General features: G+C 37.9%; 2 protein-coding genes across 2 annotated transcripts in view; both read right to left on the reverse strand.

The window, feature by feature from the left end:
- Nucleotides 1–1952: 1952 nt before the first annotated feature.
- Nucleotides 1953–23286, reverse strand: CLEC4A (C-type lectin domain family 4 member A). Its single transcript, XM_007089563.3, has 6 exons — nucleotides 23204–23286; nucleotides 18539–18655; nucleotides 17204–17305; nucleotides 4857–5008; nucleotides 3648–3763; nucleotides 1953–2620 (listed from the first exon to the last, which is right to left on the reverse strand). The coding sequence occupies exons 1-6, from the start codon at nucleotides 23283–23285 to the stop codon at nucleotides 2473–2475; spliced, it is 717 nt and encodes a 238-aa protein (XP_007089625.2). The 5' UTR covers nucleotide 23286; the 3' UTR covers nucleotides 1953–2472.
- Nucleotides 23264–24804, reverse strand: part of NECAP1 (NECAP endocytosis associated 1) — a 42697-nt gene continuing 41156 nt past the window's right edge. Inside the window, exon 8 of the mRNA XM_042991714.1 lies at nucleotides 23264–23339. Within this exon, the coding sequence (XP_042847648.1) occupies nucleotides 23318–23339 (22 nt within the window). The 3' untranslated portion in view covers nucleotides 23264–23317. The remainder of the gene's footprint in view (nucleotides 23340–24804) is intronic.

Here is a 24804-nt window from a genome sequence, read left to right on the forward strand (position 1 = left end):
GGCTGATCATTTTAACTCCACTGAGCAAAAGTATTTTCCCCAGTACTGAATATTCCACAGCTTCTGCTTCCTTTTCCATTTACTAAGTGGCAGGTTGACTAAAAGGGCTTTAGGTGTTGGTAGATGTATTTATTTATATGTTTGTTTTTAATAGCAACATAAAAATGAATATAGATACTAAAATTCTAAGTATATTTCATCCATAGGTTTAAATGTATCTTCTTAATAAACCAACATAAACACAACTTTCTTCAAATAGTTTTGTTTGTAGCTTGTATTTTTCTTTTTCTTTTACCTCAGATGGAACAATTACCTAAACTTCAATCAATCATTTTCAAATCCATCTTCTAGAATAGTGGTCTGAAAACAATTTTTGTTTGCTCATACTTAATATTTGAAAAAAATTATATATGCACACTTAATATACTGAACTTTAAGAACCACATACCTCTGGTGTAATATAATATGCCCACAACACAAGAGTAAGAATTAAATTGCATAAAAAACAAACACTTTAATTTTGCATTTTATTCACTTAATGATAAAATTAACCTACTCTCACTTTAAAACTGTCAATCTTTCGGGGCACCTGGGTGGCTCAGTCAGTTAAACGTCAGGCTTCAGCTCAGGTAATGATCTTCCAGTTGGTGGGTTTGAGCCCCGTGTCAGACTCTGTGCTGACAGCTCAAAGCCTGGAGCCTGTTCCAGATTCTGTGTTTCCCTCTCTCTGACCCTCCCCTGCTCACACTCTGTCTCTCTCTCTCTCAAAAATAAATAATCATTTAAAAAATTTTTTAAAAATTGCTTTCACAAATGGCTCGAGTTTGAGGGTGGGTTACTAGAAGCACAGAATGGCTGAGAGTCACAGCAAAAAAGGCAGTGCCCACCAGTTCTCGAGATATTCTCCCCCAAAAAACCCACAAGAAAAACCCAAAAACTGTCAATCTTTTCAGAGACACCAATGTGATTGAATATGTTTCATTATTTTGCAGAATCTGGTTCAAATCCGCAATGTAATTCACAGGTGTTTCAGGTATACATTGCTAAATAATAAACCACCCCAAAACTTTAGTGGCTTAAAGCAACTTTATTTTTCAAAATTCTGTCCACTGATTTGAAGTCAGCTGGATGCCTCTTCACTTTAATATCACTCTTTAAACACAAATCTTACATAAACTCTGTTACCCACAATCTTGATTTAGTGGTGCTTTATGGAAAATTAAAGAAAATAGGATCTGAACCACATTCATAAGATATAAGGTGGAGATCAGAGAAAGTTCCAGCAATGACTAATGTCACCACTCTCCTTGCACTCCAGTTCAAGCACACCCTCTATTCTGAAAATCAAAAGCATTTCGTAAAGTGGTTCTTTTTGCTCTTCATTCCAACCCCTTATTATTGAAATAATAGGAAAACTCTTTGTCAATAAAGCTTCCCTGGAATTCTTCCATGATTGTAAGTTGCTCTCTGAGGAGTAAACTGGTAAGTTCTACATACTATGGATAAGATCAGACCTGTATAAAAACAACTCCTTTTTAGATACAGTCAGGAAATGAGTGGCAAATGTAATTACTCAGTTGTATCAAGATAATCGGGGCATAATCTCAAGAAGTCATACTTGGATAGCCATGGCTAGAATCAGCTTTACTATGATCAATTATAATTAGCATATGAAAGCAATGAATAACAGGCTTCATTATAAATCTATTTTATGTTGTAGTTGAAATAAAATGATCTGTAAGAATTCAGTGCAAAGGGGAATACAAATAAACCAGCAGCCATTTTGAGTGGCAATCTACACACAGAAACTATAAAACTTAAGGGAAAAAAAAAAAAAAAACTATCAGACTACCTAATGATTATACATCTATGTCAACTCACTAATAATAACTTCTAAATCTCTAATGTTGTTTTGGATTTCCCTCTGAGTGCACCCTGATGTTAAATGACAGTCCAAGAATGAGCAGAGAATGCTAAGAATCCCAAATGGTCTACTGGGCCAAAGCCAGAAACTAAGTTCTATTGATGTGTATCATATTCCAACTGGCACATAACATGCTTCAGTTAAAGCTGATAAATGTCTGAGAGAAATGGAAAGTAATAGTTGGGATTATTCTGCTTTTGATCACTCTCGTGGAAAAAAAAAAAAAAATCCAGACAGAGAGAGGAACCCCATCACATAATCATACCAATATCATATACAATTACGTCAATGCCTAACTCCTTAAAATTAGGAAAGGAGGCTCATGCTTCCTCCATGTGTCTGCAGAAATATGATCTCTGCACATGGAGAAGGAAGAAATGAATGAATGCGTATACTGATTCTCTCATAAATGGAAAAGGTGACAGCCAATGGAAAACTTCTATGGAGCTTCCTTCCACAAGATTTACACATGAATAAAAAGAGCAAATTAGCTATCTCTATAAATGGCGGGTTCCAATTCAACCACATGTTCATGCAGAATGTCCCATTCATAAGTAGATCTTCGTCATCTTGCAAAGTGACTTGTGATCTTCATTACAAAGAACATCATTCCAGCCCCATTCTCTCGGTAGATGACGAAAATGTAATATAACACAACGCTCATTAAGATTACTGGGTTCACTTGAGTGCCAAAATCTGAAAGGGAAAAAAATGGATGAGGTTGTTTCTCCACACAGGGCTTTGAAAAGGGTTAGGGACAGTGAGGAAGGGGGCTGAGGTTGAACTGTGTGGATGTCAAGGGTGGATATGCCCAAATCATTCCTTCTCCATTTCTCATGCAGGTTCTCCTCCGCCTGAAACTCTGGCATTTCCCTCAGAAACGGTGTGTGCATCACCCGATATTGTGTCATTTCATTGCATTAAACGTTCTCCTAGCAGATAGCCCTTCTATTTGTCCATCATTATGTCCTGTTCCCAGGGGACTACCAGTCCATAAGCTCCCTTAAATGATGAAGGGAAAAAAAAAAAAAAAAAGATTTCATCCCAGTCCCAAATATCACTGTAGTGTGTTTCCTTTTTTTAAATATATATTGCTTTTGGTGTCTGAAGAACTAGTTAAGATCCCTAAATCTGCTAACATCCCTGTTATCTTGGACATATAATTTCATTTTCCTGATTTCCATATCTAAAAAATAGAGGCTAGAGTCATATTCCTTTATGATATGAGGATCAAAGGTAGTATTACCCTAAAATGCACTAAAGGATTTAAGAGTTTTAAAAGACCTACATGAATATGAGATATTATAAGTATCACAATTTAGCTTATTTGCTTTATGAGAAATATTAAGTCAATTACTGGCCATGACCTTAACTGACATAAATTTTTGTTATATTTAGAGATATAATGTAGTAGTTAAAAGTACAGACTTTGATGTCAAATAGAGCTGGATTTGAGGATCACTGTCGCCACTGTTGGATAACCTTTGTTGAGCTGTCTAAACTCTCTAAACTCAATTTTCTCAAATCTACAGTGGGAAAAATAATAACGTGTGCCTCACAGAGTTCTTGTGATGATTATATATGAGATAATAAATAAAATTATTTAAACCTAGTGCCCAAGAGTTAAGAGTGAGCTATTTTATTTTCATAGCTAATAGTTGGAACATTCTAAAATCTGTGCATGATCCAGGGCCCGGATTCCTGTATCGAATTCTGTACTCACGTGACACTTTCATTGTAGGGTGTCTGATCAACCCATTGCCAACCTCTTTTTCCCTTTGGGTCTGACAGCCCTATATAATAAGCAGAAGACATATCCACGTTCTGGATGATAAAATCCTAAGGGAAGAAAAGAAAGGAGTTATAGCCTTTAAAGTATTCAGGTAGAACTAAGTTCTTTACAGTAGCCTTAGAGAGAAGACAAGAAAAAGAAAGGATCCAGGAAGAGCCACATGGGGACCCTGCCCAGGAGCCGCAGTCTTCTCTGGCTGAGCAGTACAAGATCAAAGATAACACTTGTGACCATGATGTTTGTCTTGGTCTGCTCAGGCTGCTATAACAACATACCCCAGATTGGGTAGCTTATAAACCACAGAAATTTCCTTCTCACAATTCTGGACGTTGGAAACCGCAGATGAGGGTACTAGCAAGGTCAGGTAGAGGCCCTCCTCCTCATCCATAGACAGCTTTTTCTCACTGTGTATCCACACGACAGAAGGGGCAAGGGAACTATTTTATAAGAACATGAATTCCATTCATGAGGGTTCCACCCTCATTACCTAAACCCTCTCAAAGACCCTACCTCCAAATACCACCATCTCAGGGGGTTAAGACTTCACCATATGAAGTTTGGTGGGGATATAAACATTTAGAACATAGTGATGTTCAATATAAATGGAAGCCATTTCTATCCACGACCATAATGAATTCTCATCTCAGATTCACTTCCCTTCTCCACTTAAGTAGTGTTCTTCAAAATCATGCATTAGAAAATTTTTGCAGATTAAATCATTCTCCTTTCATAACTTCTTCAACTTCATTCATTTCTGATTGTTGACCGTGACTCTTCATGACCGAACTCTGTTTCTCTATTTGATATAATACCCCTTCTCCATGAAATAGTTACTACTTTCTAAAATATTTACAGGTTGAAATAATAAACTAGTATTTCAGGCTAAGACATTTTCATTCTTCCACTCCAAGCCCACATATTATATTTTAAATGCCCCAATTTATTTTGGGAGAGATTCGTTTTATGGAAACAGGAAGAAGGTGTAGCACGTAATGGCTTAGGTAGTCTTTCTTATCAATTATACTAAAAGCCTTCTGCCACACCACCAATATCCCAAAACAGTGAAAACCTCCTCCTGAGACAAGAGAGGTAAACAACAACCAGATGGGACTCCTGGTTCCACCATCTATTAGAAAGCACCTGCTCGTCCTTGGTTTTGATCACCAGCAGGTGAGCCTTCATTGCTGAGCAGTTCTTCTCACTCTCCATCCAATTTCTTATTGTATTAGAAATAAAGTAGCAGTTGGAACTAAATGGCTTCCAATCCTTTGGGCAGCAGCTCCAATCTTTCCCTGTATTGACAGAAAGGCCATAGATGTCCAATATAAAAGAAAAATTTTAAGTGTGTGTATTATTAAAATGAAGGACCAAGGAAGACCCCATGGAAACTGGAACTTGCATCTTCATCCAGAGGTGAAAAGGAGCCACCCACCAGGTATCAAGGGGATCAAGTCTACCTGTACCAGGCAGTAACAAGGCAGGGCCCCCCTTCCCTTGCCAGAGTGGTGTCTGGAAAAGGCAGCTAAAACAGAGGTCTTAAATAAGATCCAGACTACTATACCAAATGTCCAGGTTTCAGTGGAAAATCACCCATCATACCATGAATTACAAGTTCTCAAAGTTAGTTTTTTTTTTTAATGTTTACTTATTTTTGAGACAGAGAGAGACAGAGCATGAACGGGGGAGGGGCAGAGAGAGTGGGAGTCACAGAATGTGAAACAGACTCCAGGCTCTGAGCAGTCAGCACAGAGCCCGACACGGGGCTCAAACTCATGGACCGCGAGATCATGACCTGAGCCGAAGTCGGACGCTCAACCGACTGAGCCACCCAGGCGCCCCTCAAAGTTAATTTTTAAAAAGAAAATAAATACATGCCAATATCAAGAGAACAGAAATACTAGAATTATCTGACAGAGATTTTAAAGAAACCATGACAAAGATGCCTCAACAGGAAAGTACAAACATGTTTGGACCAAATGAAAAAAAAAAAAAAAACAAAACAAAACAATGCCTCAGAAAAGAAATAGAAAATCTCAGCCAACAGGGGCACCTGGGTGGCTCAGTTGGTTCAGGGTCTGATTCTGGATGTCAGCTCAGGTCATGATCTCATGGTCGTAGGACTGAGCCATGCATCGGGCTCGGCACTGAGCGTGGAGCCTGCTTAAGATTCTCTCTCTCTCTCTCTCTCTCTCTCTCTCTCTCTCGCTCTCTCTCTCTCTCTCTCTCCCCCTCTTCTGACCTGCCCCCAATGCTCTCTCTCTCTCTCCAAAAAGAAAGAAAGAAAATCTCAGCCAACAAATTAGAGATATAAAGGAGAACAAACAAATTTTTATAACTAACAAATATAATAACCAAAATAAAAAGTTCAGTGGCTGGGCTCAAAAGCAGAGGAGACAGAAAAATCAGGGAATTGAAAGGCAGAATTGAAATATAGAAATTACTCAAGCAAATAACAGAGCCAAAACAGACAAAAGTAAATAAATAAATAGACTTCCCATTTCCAGGCTGGCATGCAAGAATCTTGGAAGTTACCATACCAACCTAAGAAGCAAAAAGCCGAACAAACCACAAATCAACAACTCCTCACGAGCAAAGCCGTTGCTCTTAAAATTATGCAGGCAGGCAAATACAGAGGATCACAACTTACTGAAGCAGAAACCCAGGAGCCAAAATTTCTGTGGGAACCAGCTGCAGGGTAGGGAAACCTGAGGTGTAAATGGGGAATTGCTAGAAGCATAGCAATTTGAAGTGCCCCAGTTTGAAGAGACAAAGCAAGCATCAGAGCCAGACTCGGATGTAGCAGGATATTGGAATTATCAGAACAGAAATTTAAAACAACAATGATTAATATGTTAAGGGCTCTCATGAACAAAGTAGACAGCATACAAGAAGAGATGAACTATGTAATCAGACAGATGGAAATTCTAAGAAACAAAAGGAAACATGATAGATGCTGTAACAGAAACAAAGAATGTCTAGGACGCCTGGGTGGCTCAGTCCGTTAAGCGTCCGACTCTTGATTTCTGCTCAGCTCATGACTTCCCAGATTATGAGACCAAGCCTCAGCTCTGCACTGGCAGCACAGAGCCTGCTTGGGATTCTCTCTCTCTCTCTCTCTCTCTCTCTCTCTCTCTCTGCCCCTCCCCCACTCCCCGCTTGCTCTATCAAAATAAATAAATACACTTAAAAAAAAAAAAAAGAAATGGGATGCCTTGGTGGCGCAGTCAGTTAAGCCTCTGACTTTGGCTCAGGTCATGATCTCGTGGTTCGTGAGTTTAAGCCCCACATCGGGCTCTGTGATGACAGCTCAGAGCCTGGAGCCTGCTTTGAATTCCATGTCTCCCTCTCTCTCTCTGCCCCTCCCCCACTCGTGCACACGCACGCACGCGCTCTCTCTCTCTCAAAAATAAACATTTTAAAAAATTAAAAAAAAAAAAAAAGGAAGGCAGACTGTCTTTAGTGAGCTCATTATTAGACTGGACACAGCTGCAGAAAAAAGTCTGAGCATGAGGGTGTCTCAATAGAAGTCTCCAAAACTAAAAAAAGGAAAAGAACTGGGGGGGGGGGGGGGGGAAACAAACAGAATATCCAAGAAATGTGGGACAGCTACAAAAAGTGTTAATACGTGCATGATGGGAATAGCAGAACAATAAAAAGAGAAAAGAACAGAAGAAATATTGAAGCAATAACATTTGAGAATTTCTCCCAAATTAATGACAGATACCAAACTACAGATTCAAAAAAGCTCAGAGCACACCAAGCAGGATAAATGCCAAAGAAAACTACATCTAAGATATATCATATTCAAACTACAGAATATCAAAGATAAAGAAAAATCCTTTAAAAAGCTAGAAGGGGTAAACACATCTACAGAGAAGCAAAATAGAAATTACATCAGACTTCTCCAAAACCACGGATACAAGAAGAGAATGTAGTGAAATATTTAAAGTGTTCAGAGACAAAAAACTATCACCCTAATTCTTATCCTGCAAAATTAACCATCAAAGGTGAAGATGAAATAGGGACTTTTTGGACAAATAAAAATTGAGGGAAATTGTTGCCAGTAGAACTTGCAATGTTAAAAGAAGTTCTTTAGGGGGAAGAAAAATATTATAGGTCAGAAACCTGGACCTATATAAAGTAAGAGCATCAAAAAAAGAATAAGTGAAGGTAAAATAAAAACATATTTCTTATATTCTTAATTGATCTATATTCTTTTTTTTTTTGAGAGAGAGAGAGAGAGCATGTGTGCAAGCAGGGGAGAGGGGGCAGAGAGAGAGAATCTCAAGCAGGCTCCACGCTCAGCATGGAGACCAATGTAGAGGTCAATCCCACACCCCTGGATCATAACCTAAAGCACAATTAAGAGTCGGACACTCAAATGACTGAGCCACCCGGGCACCCCTGATCTATATTCATAATTGATCTTCATTTGTTCAAAATAATAATGTCAACAATGTATTAGATTATGTATACAAAGATGTAAGTGAAATAAGTGAGAGTATTAATACAAGAGACAGGAGGGAGGAATTAGGATCATTTTGCTATTTTAAGATACTCTCACTATGTATGGAGCTGTATAGTTATTTGAAAGTGGACTTGGATTAGTTGATAAGTATATTGCACACTTTAGAGCAACCAGTATAAAAGAAGTATAATTGATATGCTAAGAATGCAATGAAAATGGAATCATATCAAATTCTCAAAACCACAGAAGAGTGAAAGACAAAAAAGGAACAAAGAACAAGGGCAAGATATATAAAACAAAAGAAATATGATAAATATTGATACAACCATATTAATAATCACTTGGGATGTCAGTGGTCTAAATTCACGAATTAAAACACAAAGATTATCAGAGTGGATCAAAAAAAAACCAGACTCAACTATATGTTGTCTACAAGAAACCCACATTAAAACTTTAGGAGGAGAATATAAAGACATGTGTATATTAAAAGTAAATGGGTAGTGGGGCACCTGGGTGGCTCATCCGGTTGAGTGTCTGACTTCGGCTCACATCATGATCTCACTGTTCATGAGTTCGAGCCCCGCATCGGGCTCTGTGCTGTCACCTGGGAGCCTGGAGCCTGCTTCGGATTCTGTGTCTCCTTCTCTCTCTGCCCCTCCCCCACCTGTGCTCTGTCTCTCTCTGTCTCTCAAAAATAAATAAATATAAATTTAAAAAAAAATTGTTTTAAGTAAATGGGTAGTGAAAGGTATACTGAACAAAAGAAAGCAGGAGTAGCTATATCTTTTTTTTAATTTTTTAACGTTTATTTATTTTTGAGACAGAGAGAGACAGAGCATGAACAGGGGAGGGTCAGAGAGAGGGAGACACAGAATCTGAAACAGGCTCCAGGCTCTGAGCTGTCAGCACAGAGCCTGACGTGGGGCTCAAACTCACGGACCGCGAGATCATGACCTGAGGCGAAGTGGGCCGCTTAACCAACTGAGCCACCCAGGCGCCCCAGGAGTAGCTATATTAATTGCAGACAGTGCGGGGTGCACAGCAAGTAAAGTTACCAGATATAAAGATGGTCATTGCATAATGATAAAGGGGTCAATTCTTCAAGAAGTCATAACATTTTTTAATGTGTATGCACCTAACAACACAGCATCAAAAAGTGAAACAAAATAGAACTTCAATACATATCCATTACCACAGTTAGAGACTTAAGCACTCCTCTATCAGAAGTGGTCAGATCCAGATGCACAAAATCAGTAAGAATATAGTTGAACTCAACAACAATATCAATAAACCATATATGACTGACATCTACTGACTACTCTATCTGACAACAACAGAATACACATTCTTTCTAGGTTCACATAGAACATTCATCAAGACAGACCACATACTGGCCATAAATATACCTTAACAAATTGAAAAGAATAGAAATCATACAATGTCTGCTCTCAGACAACAAGGCTTATTAAACTAGAAATCAGTAACAGAAAAATGGAAAATAGTAAGATGGACGAGTAGGAGCATCCTGAGCTCACTTTGTCCATCGACACACCAAGGTAACAACTATCTCTATACAACCAACTCTGAAGACTGACAGAATAGATCTTCCACAACTAGTCATAGAGAGAGGGCCACATCAAAAAGGGTAGGAGGGGCAGAGACACAGTTGGGAACCAACCCCTGGCACAACTAGCCACAAATGGTAGGGACATCACAAGCATGGAGAAGTGAGAGGATAAGACACTGGTTTTAAATGACATTAGACGAGATGGATCTAGTAGATATATACAGAATATTCATCCAAAAACAGCAGAACACACATTCTTTCCAAGTGCACATGAAGCATTCTCCAGGATAGATCACAGGACAAAACTCAATATATTTCAGAAGACTAAAGCATCTTTTCCAACCACAACAGTATAAAACTAAAGATTACAAGAAATTACAAGAACAAAAAACTAGAAAAAGCACAAACATGTGAAAGCTAAACAACATGCTACTACATAATGAATGGGCCAACCAAGAAATCAAAGAGGAAATTTAAAAATGCAAGAAGACAAATGAAAATAAAAACACAACAGTCCAAAATCTTTGGGATGCAGCAAAAGCAGTTCTAAGAGGGAAGTTTATAGTGATATTGACCTACTTCAAAAAAACAAGAAAAATCTCAAATAACCTAACTTTTCACCTAAACGAACAAATAAAAGAAGAACAAATAAAGCCCAATGCTGGTAGAAGGAAGGAAATAGAAACTAAAGAAATAGAAAAGATCAATGAAACCAAGAACTGGTTATTTGAAAAGATGAACACAACTGATAAACCTTCAGCCAGCCTTCGCAAAAAAAAGAGAGAGGATTCAAATAAATAAAATCAGAAATAAAGGATGAGAGGGGCACCTGGGTGTCTAAGTTGGTTAAGCATCCAACTTCGGCTCAGGTCATGATCTTGCGGTTCAAACCCGACATCGGGCTCTGTGCTGACAGCTTGGAACCTGGACTCTGCTTCAGATTCTGTGTCTCCCTCTCTCTGCCCTTCCCTGCTCACATTGTATGTGTGTGTCTCTCTCTCAAAAATAAATAAACATTGAAAAAATTTTTTTTCTTTAAAGAAATAAAGGATGAGAAATAATCAAAATCACAGAAATACAAAGAATTATAAGAGAATGTATAAAAAAATGTAGACCAACAAACTGGACAACCTAGAAATGGATGAATTCCTAGAAACATACCATCTTTCAAAACTGAACAAGGAAGAAATAGAAAATTTGAACAGACCAATTATTAATAACAAAATTGAACTGGCAACCAAAAAGTCTGAAGAAAAAAAAGTCCAGGATCAGATGGCTTTATAGGTAAATTCCCACAAACACTTAAAGAAAAGTTAATGTGTATTCTTTCAAACTATTCCAAAACTTAGAAGAGAAAGGAAAACTTCCAAATTCACACTACAAGGCCAGCATTACTCTGATATCAAAACCAGATAAAGATACTACCTTAAAAAAATTAAAAAAAAAACACTATTGGCCAATATCTTGGATGAACACAGATGCAAAACCTCAACAGAATATTAGAAAACTGATTTCAACATTAAATTAAAAGGTTCATTCACCACAATCAAGTGGGATTTATCCCAGGGAAGCAAGGGTGGTTCAATATTAGCAAGTCAATCAATGTGATACATGACATTAATAAGAAGGATGAAAAACCATATGATCATCTCAATAGATGCAGAAAAAGTATTTGACAAAATATAACATTTGTTCATAACAAAAACTCTTAACAAAAGGGGTTTACAGGGAACATATCTCAAAATAACAAAGATCAATTTTTAATTTTTTGAGGAACCTCAGAGAAAGACAGATACCGTATGTTTTCACTCATAGGTGGATCTTGAGAACTTAACAGAAGACCATGGGGGAGGGGAAGGGGGGGTTAAATTACAGAGAGGAAGGGAGGCAAACCATAAGAGACTCTTGGATACTGAGAACAAACTGAGGGTTGATGGGGGGTGGAGGAGAGGGGAAAGTGGGTGATGGGCATGGAGGAGGGCACTTGTTGGGATGAGCACTGGGTGTTGTATGGAGACCAATTTGTCAATAAATTATATTTAGAAATAACAATAATAATAATGAAGATCATATGACAAACCCACAGCTAACAACATAATCAATGATGAAAAACTGACAGTTTTTCTTATAAGATCAGGAACAAGACAAGGATGTTCACTCTCACCACTTTTATTCAATATAGCCTGGAAGTCCTAGCTGTAACAATCAGACAGGAAAAGAAATAAAAGGCATCCAGATTGGTAAGAAAAGAAGTAAAACTCTCACTATTTGCAGCTTATACGATACTATATATAGAAAGTCCTAACGACTCCACCAAAAAAATCAGAACTGATAAATTCATTAAAGTTAAAGGATACAAATTAATATATTATATTATACATACTGTTGTATTTCTACCCACTAATAACAAAGTAACTGAAAGAAAAATAAGACAATAGTCCCATTTATAGTTGCACCAAAGACAATAAATTACCTAGGAATAAATTTAACCAGAGGGGTAAAAAACCTATACTCTGAAAACTATAAGATGTCGATGAAAGAAATGAAGATGACACACATGGAAAGATATACTATGTTCATGAATCAGAAGAATTAATATCATTAAAATGTCCATACTACCCAAAAGAATCTACAGATTCAATGCAATTCCTATCAAAATAACAACAGCATTTTTCACAAAACTATAACAAATAATCCTAAGATTTGTATGGAGCCACAAAGACTTGGAATAACCAAACCAATCCTGAGAAAGAACAAAGCTGGAGGTATCACAATTTCAGATTTCCAGATATACTACAAACCTTTTGTAATAAAAACAGTATGGTACTGGCACAAAAATAGACCCATCAGTCAAGGGAACAGTATAGAAAGCCCAGAAATAAACCCAAAGTTACATGGTCAATTAATCTATGACAAGGGAGGCAAGAATATAAAATGGAAAAAAGACAGTCTTTTCAATAAATGGTCAATAAATTTGACCGGTAGGGAATTCCGGTAGGGAATACCGGACAGCTACATGCAAAAGAATGAAACTAGACCACTTTCTCACCATACACAAAAATAAAGTCAAAATGGATAAAGACCTAAATCTGAGACTTAAAACCATAAAACTCCTAAAAGAAAACATAAGCAGTAATCTCTTGGACATCGGCTTTAGCAACATATTTATGATATACCTCCTCGGAGAATGAAAACAAAAGCAAAAATGAACTATTGGGACTATATTGAAATAAAAAGCTTTTCACAGAAAAGGAAACCATTAAAAAAAAAAAGGCAACCTAGTGAATGGGAGAAGATATTTGCAAATGATATATCCAATAAGGGATTGACATCCAAAATATATAAAGAACTTAAGCAACTCAACACCCAAGAAACCAAATAATCCTATTAAAAATGGGCAGAGGACCTGAATGTTTTTCCAAAGAAGACATACAGATGACCAAGAGACACATGAAAAGATGTTCAATACCATTAATTATCAGGGAAATGCAAATCAAAACCACAATCAAATATTACCTCACACCAGTCAGAATGGCTAGAATCAGAGACATGGAATCAAACAAGTGTTGGCTAGGAGGTGGAAACAAGGGAATCCTCATGCATAGTTGGTAGGAATGTAAGTTGGTATAGCCACTGTGGAAAACAGTATGGAGGCTCCTCAAAAAATTAAAAATAATCACATAATCCAATAATTCCACTACTATATACCCCCCCAAAAAACCAAAAACACAAAATCGAAAACATATATGTACCTCTATGTTTACTGCAGTATTTTTTACAGTAGCCAAGAAACAGAAGCAACCTTAGTGTCCATTGATAGATGAGTGGATAAAGGAGCTGCAATATTTATATACAATGTAATATTATTCCATCATGAGAAAGAGGGAAATCCTACTGTTTGTTACAGATGGACCTAGAGAGTATTACACTATGTGAAACAAGGCAGACAGAAAAAGACAAATACCATAAAATTTCACTTTGTAGAACCTAAAAAACAAAACAAATGAACAACAAACCAACCAAAACCAAAAAATAAACGGACTCTTAAATGCAGAGAACAAACTGGTGGTAGCCAGATGGAGGTTACCGGAGGAACGGATGAAATAGGTAAAGGGGATTAAGAGGTACAAACTTCCAATTATAAAATAAATAAGTCCTGGAGATGAAAAGTACAGCATAGGGAATACAGCCAATAACATTGTAATAACATTGTACGGTGACAGATGGTGACTATACTTATCAAGGTGAGCATCAATATATAGAATTGTCGAATCAATATGTTATACACCTGAAACTAATATAACAGTGTATGTTAATTATACTTCAACAAAAATATTTAAATGATAAAATAATAAAATAAAATAAGCTAAGTAAAAACAACTACCAACTGTAATTCCAGTGAAAAGACTACCTACCAACTGTAATTCCAATGATAGGAAAAGACAAAGTAGGCAGTAAAATTTCAGTGGTTACCAAAAGTTTGGAAAGGAGAATGGAGCACAGGGGACTTTTTGGGCGGTGAAGTTATTCTGTATGATATTGTTTAATAATAGATACAGAACATTATGCATTCGTCAAAATCCACAGAACTTTACATATTTGTTGTATAAAGCTTTAAAAATCCATTTAGGAAGTCAGAGAATTCATGAAAGAATGAAGACTGTGACAAGATAATCTAACTGTATTACAAATGTCAGACACAACACACTGAAGGGGGTGGGAAGAGGATGATGACCTAAGTGACTTTGGAAATGGAGTCTACAAGAATAAAGACAAAAGACACCGCACGCCAGCACTGTATTCTAGTTGATAAAGTTGTTTCCCATGGTGGTATGAGTTTACAATTCCGATACTGCTATATGTGTTAATTGGAATTGAATAATTAAGGAAATGTACTGAGCAAGTTAATGGGACCAGATTTCTCTCTGTTGGAGTAGTCACTAAAGATATCAAGGGAAGTAGGCTAGAATGATGCAATGTGTTAATGGAGGAACATTTCAGACATCAGTAAAAACTGATGTATACCTTATTATAGATATACATAGTTGCCTATAGAAATATTTGTCAATATATGTACACGCACAGGTTAGTACACACATAGAGATTTCCTTGTTCTGTGAACTGGGAGGGCTAAAAGAACACCTCAGCAGCAGTGAGCATACCTAGTATTCAAATCTTGGTTTCTAATGCCATTCTTCAATAACAGGAGCCAGGACTCCACAGAGAAATAGCTGATTCTAAGACTAAGGCAAGAAATATACAATATAAGCCCAGAGAATATTACAATCCCCAAAAGTAAGGAAGTGCTCAAAAACCAAGTAAAGCAACAAAGTGATGGGGGCATGTCAAAGGGCCATGGGAGCCAACTGAAAGACTCCCAGGGGCACAAGCAGAACAATTTGAGCAACAAAATAAATACAGTATTGGATTATAACCCAAAGTGTAAGATAAATATCCATGAGTATATAGAGATATAAATACATGACTGAATAAATTAATAAATAGGATAGAACAAATATCAAATGCACAAGAATTTCTAGTAAACTACATAGAAACTTGTTTTGCACTGAACTGTGTTCCCCCAACAGTCATGTGCTGAAGTTATAACCCTCAATGTGACTACAGTGGTAGACTTTAAGGAGGTAATAAAGGGTAAATGAATCATAAAAGCAGGGCCTTAAAATAGGACTTGTGTCCTTCTAAGAGGAAGAGACACTAGAAAACTCTCTCTCCCTCCCCATTCACACAGAGAATTGGTTATGTAAGGACACAGCAAGAAGGTAGCTGTCTACAAGCCAGGAAGAAAGGCCTCACCAGAAACCGACTCTTATGGCACCTGGGACTTCCGGCCTCCATAACTATGAGAAAATAAATTTCTGTTGTCTACGCCTCCCAGTCTGTGATATTTCGTTATGACACTCAAGCAGGCTAATACAGATTTTGGCTCCAAAGTGGGGTGCTATTGTAACAAACACCTAAAAACATGAAATGGCTTTAGAACTGGGTGATGGGTAGAGGCTGGAAGAATTTTGAGGTGCATGCTAGAAGAAGCCTAGATTGCCTTGAAAGGGCTGCTGGTAGGGGCCCCTGGGTGGCTCAATCAGTTAAGCCTCTGACTTCGGCTCAGGTCACGATCTCAGGTTTGGCTCAGGTTCATGAGTTCAAGCCCCACATCGGGCTCTGTGCTAACAGCTTGGAGCCTGGAGCCTGCTTCAGATTCTGTGTCTCCCTCTCTCTCTGCCCCTTCTCCACTCACAAGCTCGCTCTCTCTCTCAAAAATAAACATAAAAAAAAAATTTTTTTTAAAGAAAAGAAAGGGCTGCTGGTAGAAATATAGATATTAAAGATAATTCTGGTGAGGAATCAGTAAAAGAGAGCTGTAGAGAAACATCCTATCGTCTTAAAGAATATACATACACCATAATGAACAGAATGTTGGTAGAAATTTGAACATTAAAGATGCTTCTGGTAAGGTCTCAGAAATGAGAAACACATTATTGGAAACAGGAAGAAAGGCAATTCTTATTATAAAATAGCAAGGAACTTGCTGAATTGTATTCTAATGTTTTGTGAAAGGTAGAACTTGTAAGTGACAGCCTTGGATATTTAGTAGAGGAGATTTCTAAGCCAAGTATTAAAGCTGTGGCCTGCAATGGAGTACTATGTGGCAATGAGAAAGAATGAAATATGGCCCTTTGTAGCAACATGGCTGGAACTGGAGAGTGTGATGCTAAGTGAAATAAGCCATATAGAGAAAGACAGATACCATATGTGTTCACTCTTAAGTGGATCCTGAGAAACTTAACAGAAACCCATGGGGGAGGGGAAGGAAAAAAAAAAGAGGTTAGAGTGGGAGAGAGCCAAAGCATAAGAGACTGTTAAAAACTGAGAACAAACAGGGTTGATGGGGGGTGGGAGGGAGGGGAGGGTGGGTGATGGGTATTGAGGAGGGCACCTTTTGGGATGAGCACCAGGTGTTGTATGGAAACCAATTTGACAATAAACTTCATATATTGAAAAAAAAAAAAAAAAGCTGTGGCCTGATTTCTCCTTACTGCTTATCGTAAAATGCAAAAGGAAAGAGATAAATTGAAGGAAGTGTGAAGCAAAAAGGAACCAGAATCTGAAGACCCACAAAATTCTTAGCCAGACTGTAAAAAGTGAGAAAGGGTGTTCTGGAAAGAACTCCAAGGATGTGGCTGGACAAACATTCCGTAAAGAGATTACCCATGGATTTAAACAGCCATCTCCACAATGAAGACTATTTCTTTGTACACATAAAGATACGCATATAAGAATTTTAGGTCTTATTTCTTTGTACACCTGAAGCTTGAAATGATCATGAGACTCAACTTCTTACTATGATCTGCCTGTGAATCTTACTGGAAATATTAACTTGGTATCCTTACATAGTGTAGTCAGCCACTGAATTATAGGCACATTCATTTTTACCTTCCATGGTCACATTCTCTTTCAGGCATTCCAATTCCGTGTGAGGGAGCTCTTTTGCAGTCTTTTTTTCTTTAAGCAGCTGAGAATATTTTTGGAAGAAAACTGAAAAAAAAAAAGGCCATTCATTTTCTGGTGTTGTGACTTTGCTCTCTATTGTTACTTTCTCACATTCTGTTTTATAGGAACAAAATCTACAAACGTCCAGTTGCTTGAATGGAAGGCTCCTGACAATGGAAAAGATTTCTCATCACCCCACATTCAATGTAATCCTAATCCCACTGATTTTGAAACCATAGATTTCTCCAGGAATAGCCAAAAGATCAGTAGTTGAAGGGAGGCATGATGGCTCCATTATAATGAGTGCAAAGGGATTTATCCATATTTTCCTTCAATACTAAATGCAGAAGGTGAGCCCTGAAGGTGGGAGAATGGAGTGAAAGCAAACAGTTCTGTCTGAGGATGTACACAGCATAGGTCTGTTGTGGCGGAGGAGGGTGGGGGCCGTTGCAGACTGAGCTAATTCTGAGTTCTGGGTTACCTGTAAAGTGAGATTTTTTTTTTTTAAGCCAACATTGATCAGGAGATATAGGCATTATTTTCCTCCTCCTTCTTCCTTTACTCTATCCACTCTCAACTGGCTTTTTTTTTTCAGCACACCAATATACTCAAATATGTCACAACTTAAAAATAACTTACCTCTTCCTCCAGAAAGTGAATTTTCTCTTTTTTTCCTCCTTACCTCCCATTTGCTCCCTGCCCCACTACATGCTGGCTTCACTACTTCTTATGCCTTTTAAAATTTTGATATGCTCTTAAAGCCAGAGATACGAAGAAATCCACCTAGTTGCCAAATTGGCTTTAGATCTTACATAGTCTTGGGCAGGAAAGACATGATTAAGGTGAAATTTCAATGGAAACTCTTCCTGGAATATCTCTTCCCATCGCCTTTTGTCCACCTGCTCATCTCAAAATCTATGTCTGTGCAGTCAAAAAAACCTGGCCTTATAAACACTAATAGGCAAACACAGATTTGTCCTCACTTACACAACTGTCTAGCGTAGAAATGGTACCTAATATAGGTCCCTCTACAAGACACACACACACACACATATTCAATTTCTTTATAGGGTGGATACCATTATTTTTATAAGGAAGTAACTAAACTCAAATAAGTAACAAAATTTCTAACAGATTCCCATTAATTGTGTCTCTCCCTCCCAAAGAAGACTTCTTTTCCAGATTTCTGGATAGACCCGTTATTAAATGTCAGTATCTAATGGATGCCATCTCTTCATGGAAGGCAGACATTCCATATAGCTTCAGTTGGATACTTACTGATAAAAGCGATAAAAAATGAGATTGCCAATAGCAGCAGAAGCACCAGCAATGAGGCAAAAAGTAGCTTGGGAAAACTGGGATTACTTTTGTTCAGGCTGGTCTTCTCTTTGGGAGCTGAACGAGAAATCAAAGGAGTTTCATCAGTAACAAATTCTGATTTTTACTTTCCTTCTCCTCCCCTTCCTCTTCTCCCTTTTCTAGGATGATATACTATTACCAAGAATATGACATCTGAAATAATAGGAAAATAGGAAAAAAAAATGTTCACTATAGAAACGTTGGAAACTACATAAAAACACAACCTCTTACCACTGGGGGAACTGTTGCTAATGTTTTGATATATATCCTTCCAGTAATTTTCAAAGTGTATATACATAAGTACACATTTTCCCACATGATTGACATACCACAGACACTAGCTTCAGACCTACTATATTGTTATACACTAGACCATGAACATTCTTCATACAACCATATTTTTTCTTTAACGCTGTCTATTGTGGTTGTATAGAATTTCATTATGTATTTAAATAATCTTCCAGATTGTTTCCAATTTCAACTACTATAAATAATGCCATAGCAGATAAATCGTTATTATGGTCATCTCTCATCACATTCTTAAAATAAGGTCAGACCTTTCTAGTTACTATTTCATGGTTAAGAATTATTTTCTCAGGGTGCCTGGCTGGCTCAGTGGGTTAAGCTTCTGACTTTGGCTCTGGTCACGATCTCATGGTTTGTGTGTTCGAGCCCCGTGTAGGGCTCTGCACTGAGAGCTCAAAGCTTGGAGCCTTCTTCAGATTCTGTGTCTCTCCCGGTCTCTGCCCCCCCCCCACACTGTTTCTATCAAAAATGGATAAACATTAAAAAATAAATAAAAAGAATTCTTTTCTCAATGGCTAGTATCAAAAAGGAAAAAAGTTTAAGGAGGGTACTTGTGATGAACACGGAGTGTTATATGTAAGCGATGAATCACTAAATTCTACACCTGAAGCCAATATTACACTATATATTAACTAACTAGAATTTAAATAAAAACTTAAAAAAAAAAGACAAGAAATAACAAGTGTTGGTGACCATGTGGGGAAAAGGCAACCCTTGTGCACTGTTGGTTGGGATGTAAATTGGTGCAGCCACTATGGAAAACAGTATGGAGGTTCCTCAAAAATTTAAAAATAGAGGGGCACCCAGGTGGCCCAGTCGGGTAAGCATCGACTTCTGATTTCAGATCAGGTCATGATCTCACAGTTTGTGAGTTCAAGCCCTGCATCGGGCTTTGTGCTGACAGTGCAGAGCTTACTTAGGGTTCTCTCCTTCTCTCTCTGCCCCTCCCCCCCTCACTCTCTCTAAAAAATAAACTTTTAAAAAATTAAAAATGGAAATATCATATGATCTATTAACTCCAGTACGGGGTATCTCCCCAAAGAAAACAAAGACATTTAATGAACTAAATCAAAAAGGTATATGCACCCCTATGTTTATTGCAGCATAATTTACAGTAGCTAGGAAAAGCAACCTAAGCGTCCATCCATCCATGAATGGATATACCAAGTGTGATATTTATATACAATGGATTATTATTCAACCATAAAAAAAAAAAAAGAAGGAACTCTTGTCATTTGTGACAACTTGGATGGGACTTGAGGGCATTATGCTAAGTGAAATAAGTCAGACAGAAAACAAATACCATATGATCTCACTTATCTGTGGAATTCAAAAAACAAAACGAAACTCACAGATACAGAGAACAGATTGGCGGTTGCCAGAGGTGGGGTAAGGAGTGGTGGGGAATGGGTGAAGGGGATTAAGAGGTGCAAACTTCCAGTTATAAAATAAAGAAGTCATGGAAAATAAAGTAAGATAACAACAGAGAGGGAGTCAAACCATAAGAAACTCTTAACTATAGAGAACTGAGGGTTGCTGCAGGGGTTGTTGTTGGGGGGGGGGGTGGCTAAATGGTGATGGGCATTAAGGAGGGCACTTGTTGGGATGAGTATTGGGTATTATATATAAGCAATGAAGCACTAAATTCTACTCCTGCCACCAATACTACACTATATGTTAATTAACTTGAATTTAAATAAAAACTCGAAAGAAAAAAAAAGAAGTCATGGAGATGAAATGTACAGCATATCGACTATAGTTAATATTATAGATTATTATAGTATTATCAACTATTAAATATTATTACATATTTGAAAGTTGCTAAGAGATTAAATCTCAAAAGGCCTCATCACAAGAAAAAAATTGGAGTGACTATGGTGATAAATGTTAACTAGACTCATTGTGGTGATCATTTCACCAATATATACAAAAATCAAATCACTACATTGTATACCTGAAACTAACACGGTAGTCCCCCTCCCCGCCCCCATCCCCGCAGTTTTGCTTTCCACAATTTGTTACCTATGGCCAACTGTGGTCTGAAGGCAGATGATCCTCCTTCTGATGTATCCTCAGAAGGTAAATAGTAGCCTAAGGCTAGGTCACAATGCCTAGGTCATTCACCTAACTTCATCTCATCACATAAGAATTTTATCATCTCACATCATCACAAGCAAGGTGAATACAGTTCAATATTTTGAGATAGAGAGACCATATTCACATAACTTTTATTATGGTATATTAATACAATTGGTCTGTTTTATTATTAGTTATTGTTGTTAATCTCTTACTGTACCTAATTTATAAATTAAACTTTTATCATAGATACATATGTACAGGAAAAAAAAACACAATATATAGGGTTTGGTACTATCCACTATTCAGGCATTCACTGGGGATCTTGGACCATATCCCCCCAGATAAGAGGGGACTATTGCAGAATGTTTTATGTCAATCGTACCTCCACAAAAAAATAAAGAATAGTTTTCCCAAAGTTATGAGGTATTGACAAGCAGGGGGACGAAATCCTCAATAATGTATAACATAATCTCGGCTTTAGAAAAAATACAGTTAGATATAGTATTTATATCTGGAAAGATCTACACTGAAATGTAAATTATAGTGATCTCTAGATGGTAAAATAAATATAAATTCGTGTATGCCTCCAGTTTTTAATTTTTTCTTTAATGAGCCTTTCAACATATAATAAGGAAGTTTTGTAAAAAATTTTAAGGGGAATGACCCAGCAATAGCACTGCTAGGAATTTACCCAAGGGATACAGGAGTGCTGATGCATAGGGCCACTTGTACCCCAGTGTTTATAGCAGCACTCTCAACAATAGCCAAATTATGGAAAGAGCCTAAATGTCCATCAACTGACGAATGGATAAAGAAGCTGTGGTTTATATATACAATGGAGTACTACATGGCAATGAGAAAGAACGAAATATGGCCCTTTGTAGCAACGTGGATGGAACTGGAGAGTGTTATGCTAAGTGAAATAAGTCATAGAGAGAAAGACAGATACCATATGTTTTCAGTCTTGTGTGGATCCTGAGAAACTTAACAGAAGACCATGGGGGAGGGGAAGGAAAAAAAAATAAGTTAGAGATGAAGGCAGCCAAACCATAAGAGACTCTTAAAAACTGAGAATAAACTGAGGGTTGATGGGGGTGGGAGGGAGGGGAGGGTGTGTGATGGGCATTGAGGAGGGCACCTGTTGGGATGAGCACTGGGTGTTGTATGGAAACCAATTTGACAATAAATTTCATATTAAAAAAATAAAAAAATAAAAAATAATAAGAAAAAAAGAAAAAGAAATAAAATAAAATAAAATATGCAAGAAAAAAAAAAGCTTTTTAAGGGGAAAAAACAGTTTCCCTGAGCGTTCTCCCTATCTCCACGGAAGTGTTTTGGAAAGCATGCGCAATCATGACCTCCCACTCACAGCTTCTTATAATACACATGCTTTTTTTCTCTTTTGCTCTATATCTGATATATCATAAATGATAACCATATTACCTTTTATCTACTCCCAAATTCAGTTAAATCCATCCTGGGGAGGCAGGATGCAATGGATTTCCTGAATTCAAGGAAGACTCCCTTTGCAACTTTCTAGTCCTTCATCTGCAACGGTCTTGGGTTACACTTTGGTCCCACGGTAACAAAGACGCCCACAAAGCTCTCCACCCAAGCTCTTCCCCTCTAACCGAGCCTGAGTCCACTGACTCATCAACATCCCCTGTATCTGGGTTGACGGTTTCAAGACCTGTACCCAATCTCTCTCTTTTTTTTTTTTTTGGATAGAGTGAGAGAGTGCGTGCAAGTGGGGCAAAGGGAGAGAGAAAGAAAATCTTCAGCAGGCTCCATGCTCAGCTCAGAGTCCAACATGGGGCTCGATCCCACGACTCTGGGATCATAACCTGAGCTGAAATGAAGAATCAGACGTTCAAGTGACTTGAGCCACCCAGGCACTCCTGTACCCAATCTCTTGATTGCAGTCTCACTCAGCCTCAGAAGGCACAGGAGAATAACCTCAGCATAATTAGCATTCTCCTTAGCTCAGGACCTTAGTGGACTTGTCACACCTCAGTTTGGTTAGCGTATAACTACACAATCCCTTAATGCTTATCTTCAGATAACTCAATCTTCTGAGAATCCTAGGTGCCCCACCTGTGGCCAGAGAACCAGCAACTAACACTATCATGCTTCATTTACAATACTCTCTCTTCATCCTTCTTCTCATCACTAACTCTGACCACCAGAAAATGTGCTTACCTGCAGGAGGCCTTTCTTTGGTGCCTGAGGACTTGGATTCATTTTTGAAACTCAATTCAGCATAAGTGGTCTCTGAAGTCATATCGAGAAGAAATCTTCTCTTCAAAAAATCCTTTACATCTCTTCCTTAAAACATCTTAAAATAAAACCCAAACATGGTGGCAATTTGTCATACTTCCTATCAAGAACAGGGGCCCCATATAGGCAAATAACTCTGAGAGGAATCTCGTGAAAATTAGCAACCTCAGAGGCCAAATCTCCAGGATCAGCACAATGAGAATCATAGCATTTGAACATACGTCAGCAAATGTAATAAGGAACTTCTCATAAATTTATAAATGTAATAAGGAAATGTAAAGTAGGAACTCAAAGGGTAGATTTAAAAATATATATAGGAAGGAAAGACATAGAGAAACTAAGCAGTTAGAGAACGCTTTTCTGAGACCTGTATTATCTGAGCTCACCAGCCAAGAATGAACTTCATGTATTTGTGTACATCTGTATGCAAACATAATTATTTATAGACCAATCTGGGCATAGATTCATTCATGTTGTATTCTCGTCACATGTGGCTGATCCGGCAACTTTTGGTGACCACATTCTAAGAGGATCATTGACAAAAAACTCATGTGTCAGCCTCCCCACTTTCAAGAGTGTATGTAGGAGGGAAGTCAAAGCTTACATCATACATGTTCTGAAGCTGCTCCCCAGCGCTCTCTGCTTTTCCCTGTTCTTAACTGACTCTTTCATGGATCTCCATTCATTTTGATATAGTCGCTTCCAGAAGCTCCTGAAAGCAGCTCTCTTTGCTGGATGTTAGTGGAATAGGCCAGCCTGCACACCACCCTTCTCCATCCCTTTAATCCCTTACACCACCACAACAAAAAGACTCTACAGGCCAATGTGACTGTTTTTTAACAAGTTAAGATTAATTTAATAGAGTCACAAATTAGGAGATAAAGTCAGTGACAAATGTGACTTTTTCCAAAGGACAAGAGGAAAGCATTCCAAAAAAAGAATCCTTCAGTTCAGAATCTTCCGAGATGTGCTCTTGAAAGCTCACTCCCTAGATTCAGCTCTCCCCAAAGGATCCTCCTTCTTTTAATCTCCTGCACCAAACTCCTCCATCTCCTGCATAACACACACACACACACACACACACACACACACACACACTTACCTCTATCTTTCCATATCAAGGTACATTGAAAACCGTGCATTCACACTAATAACCTCTAATTCCAATCCAACGCTAAGGAGTTCATTCTAGTTTTCTCCCTTCCACATTTCTCCCTTCTGTTACAGTAAGAAACCGGCTTCCATTGTCTTTTACTTACTTACTTACTTATTTATTTTGTTATTTGAGTAATAAACACGTTTAGTCAATTTTCTATCTTTGCCATTCCCTCCTCTAAAATGCTCTTCTCTTCCTGACGGGGCTCTGACTTGCCAATCCAGGCCAACATTACTACTGGGGCCTTTAACCTGCTTGGGTGTTCTTGCACAGAGCCAGCCAACCCCTATGGACCTCATCCTCAACTTGCTCAGGTCTGACCCCACGCTGGGCCATCCTCCATAGGAAATCCCTCCTCACTCTGCCT

Source organism: Panthera tigris, chromosome B4, assembly GCF_018350195.1.
Source record: "Panthera tigris isolate Pti1 chromosome B4, P.tigris_Pti1_mat1.1, whole genome shotgun sequence".
Classification (NCBI taxonomy): Eukaryota; Metazoa; Chordata; class Mammalia; order Carnivora; family Felidae; genus Panthera; species Panthera tigris.

Coding starts and splice junctions, on each gene's coding strand:
- CLEC4A (XM_007089563.3), bottom strand. CDS start 23,285: ATGACTTCAGAGACCACTTATGCTGAATTGAGTTTCAAAAATGAATCC. Junction 5,009..17,203: donor AGAGAATGTGACCATGGAAG/GTAAAAATGAAT, acceptor CTGTCAATACAG/GGAAAGATTGGAGCTGCTGC. Junction 3,764..4,856: donor TCAAAACCAAGGACGAGCAG/GTGCTTTCTAAT, acceptor TTCTTCCCTTAG/GATTTTATCATCCAGAACGT.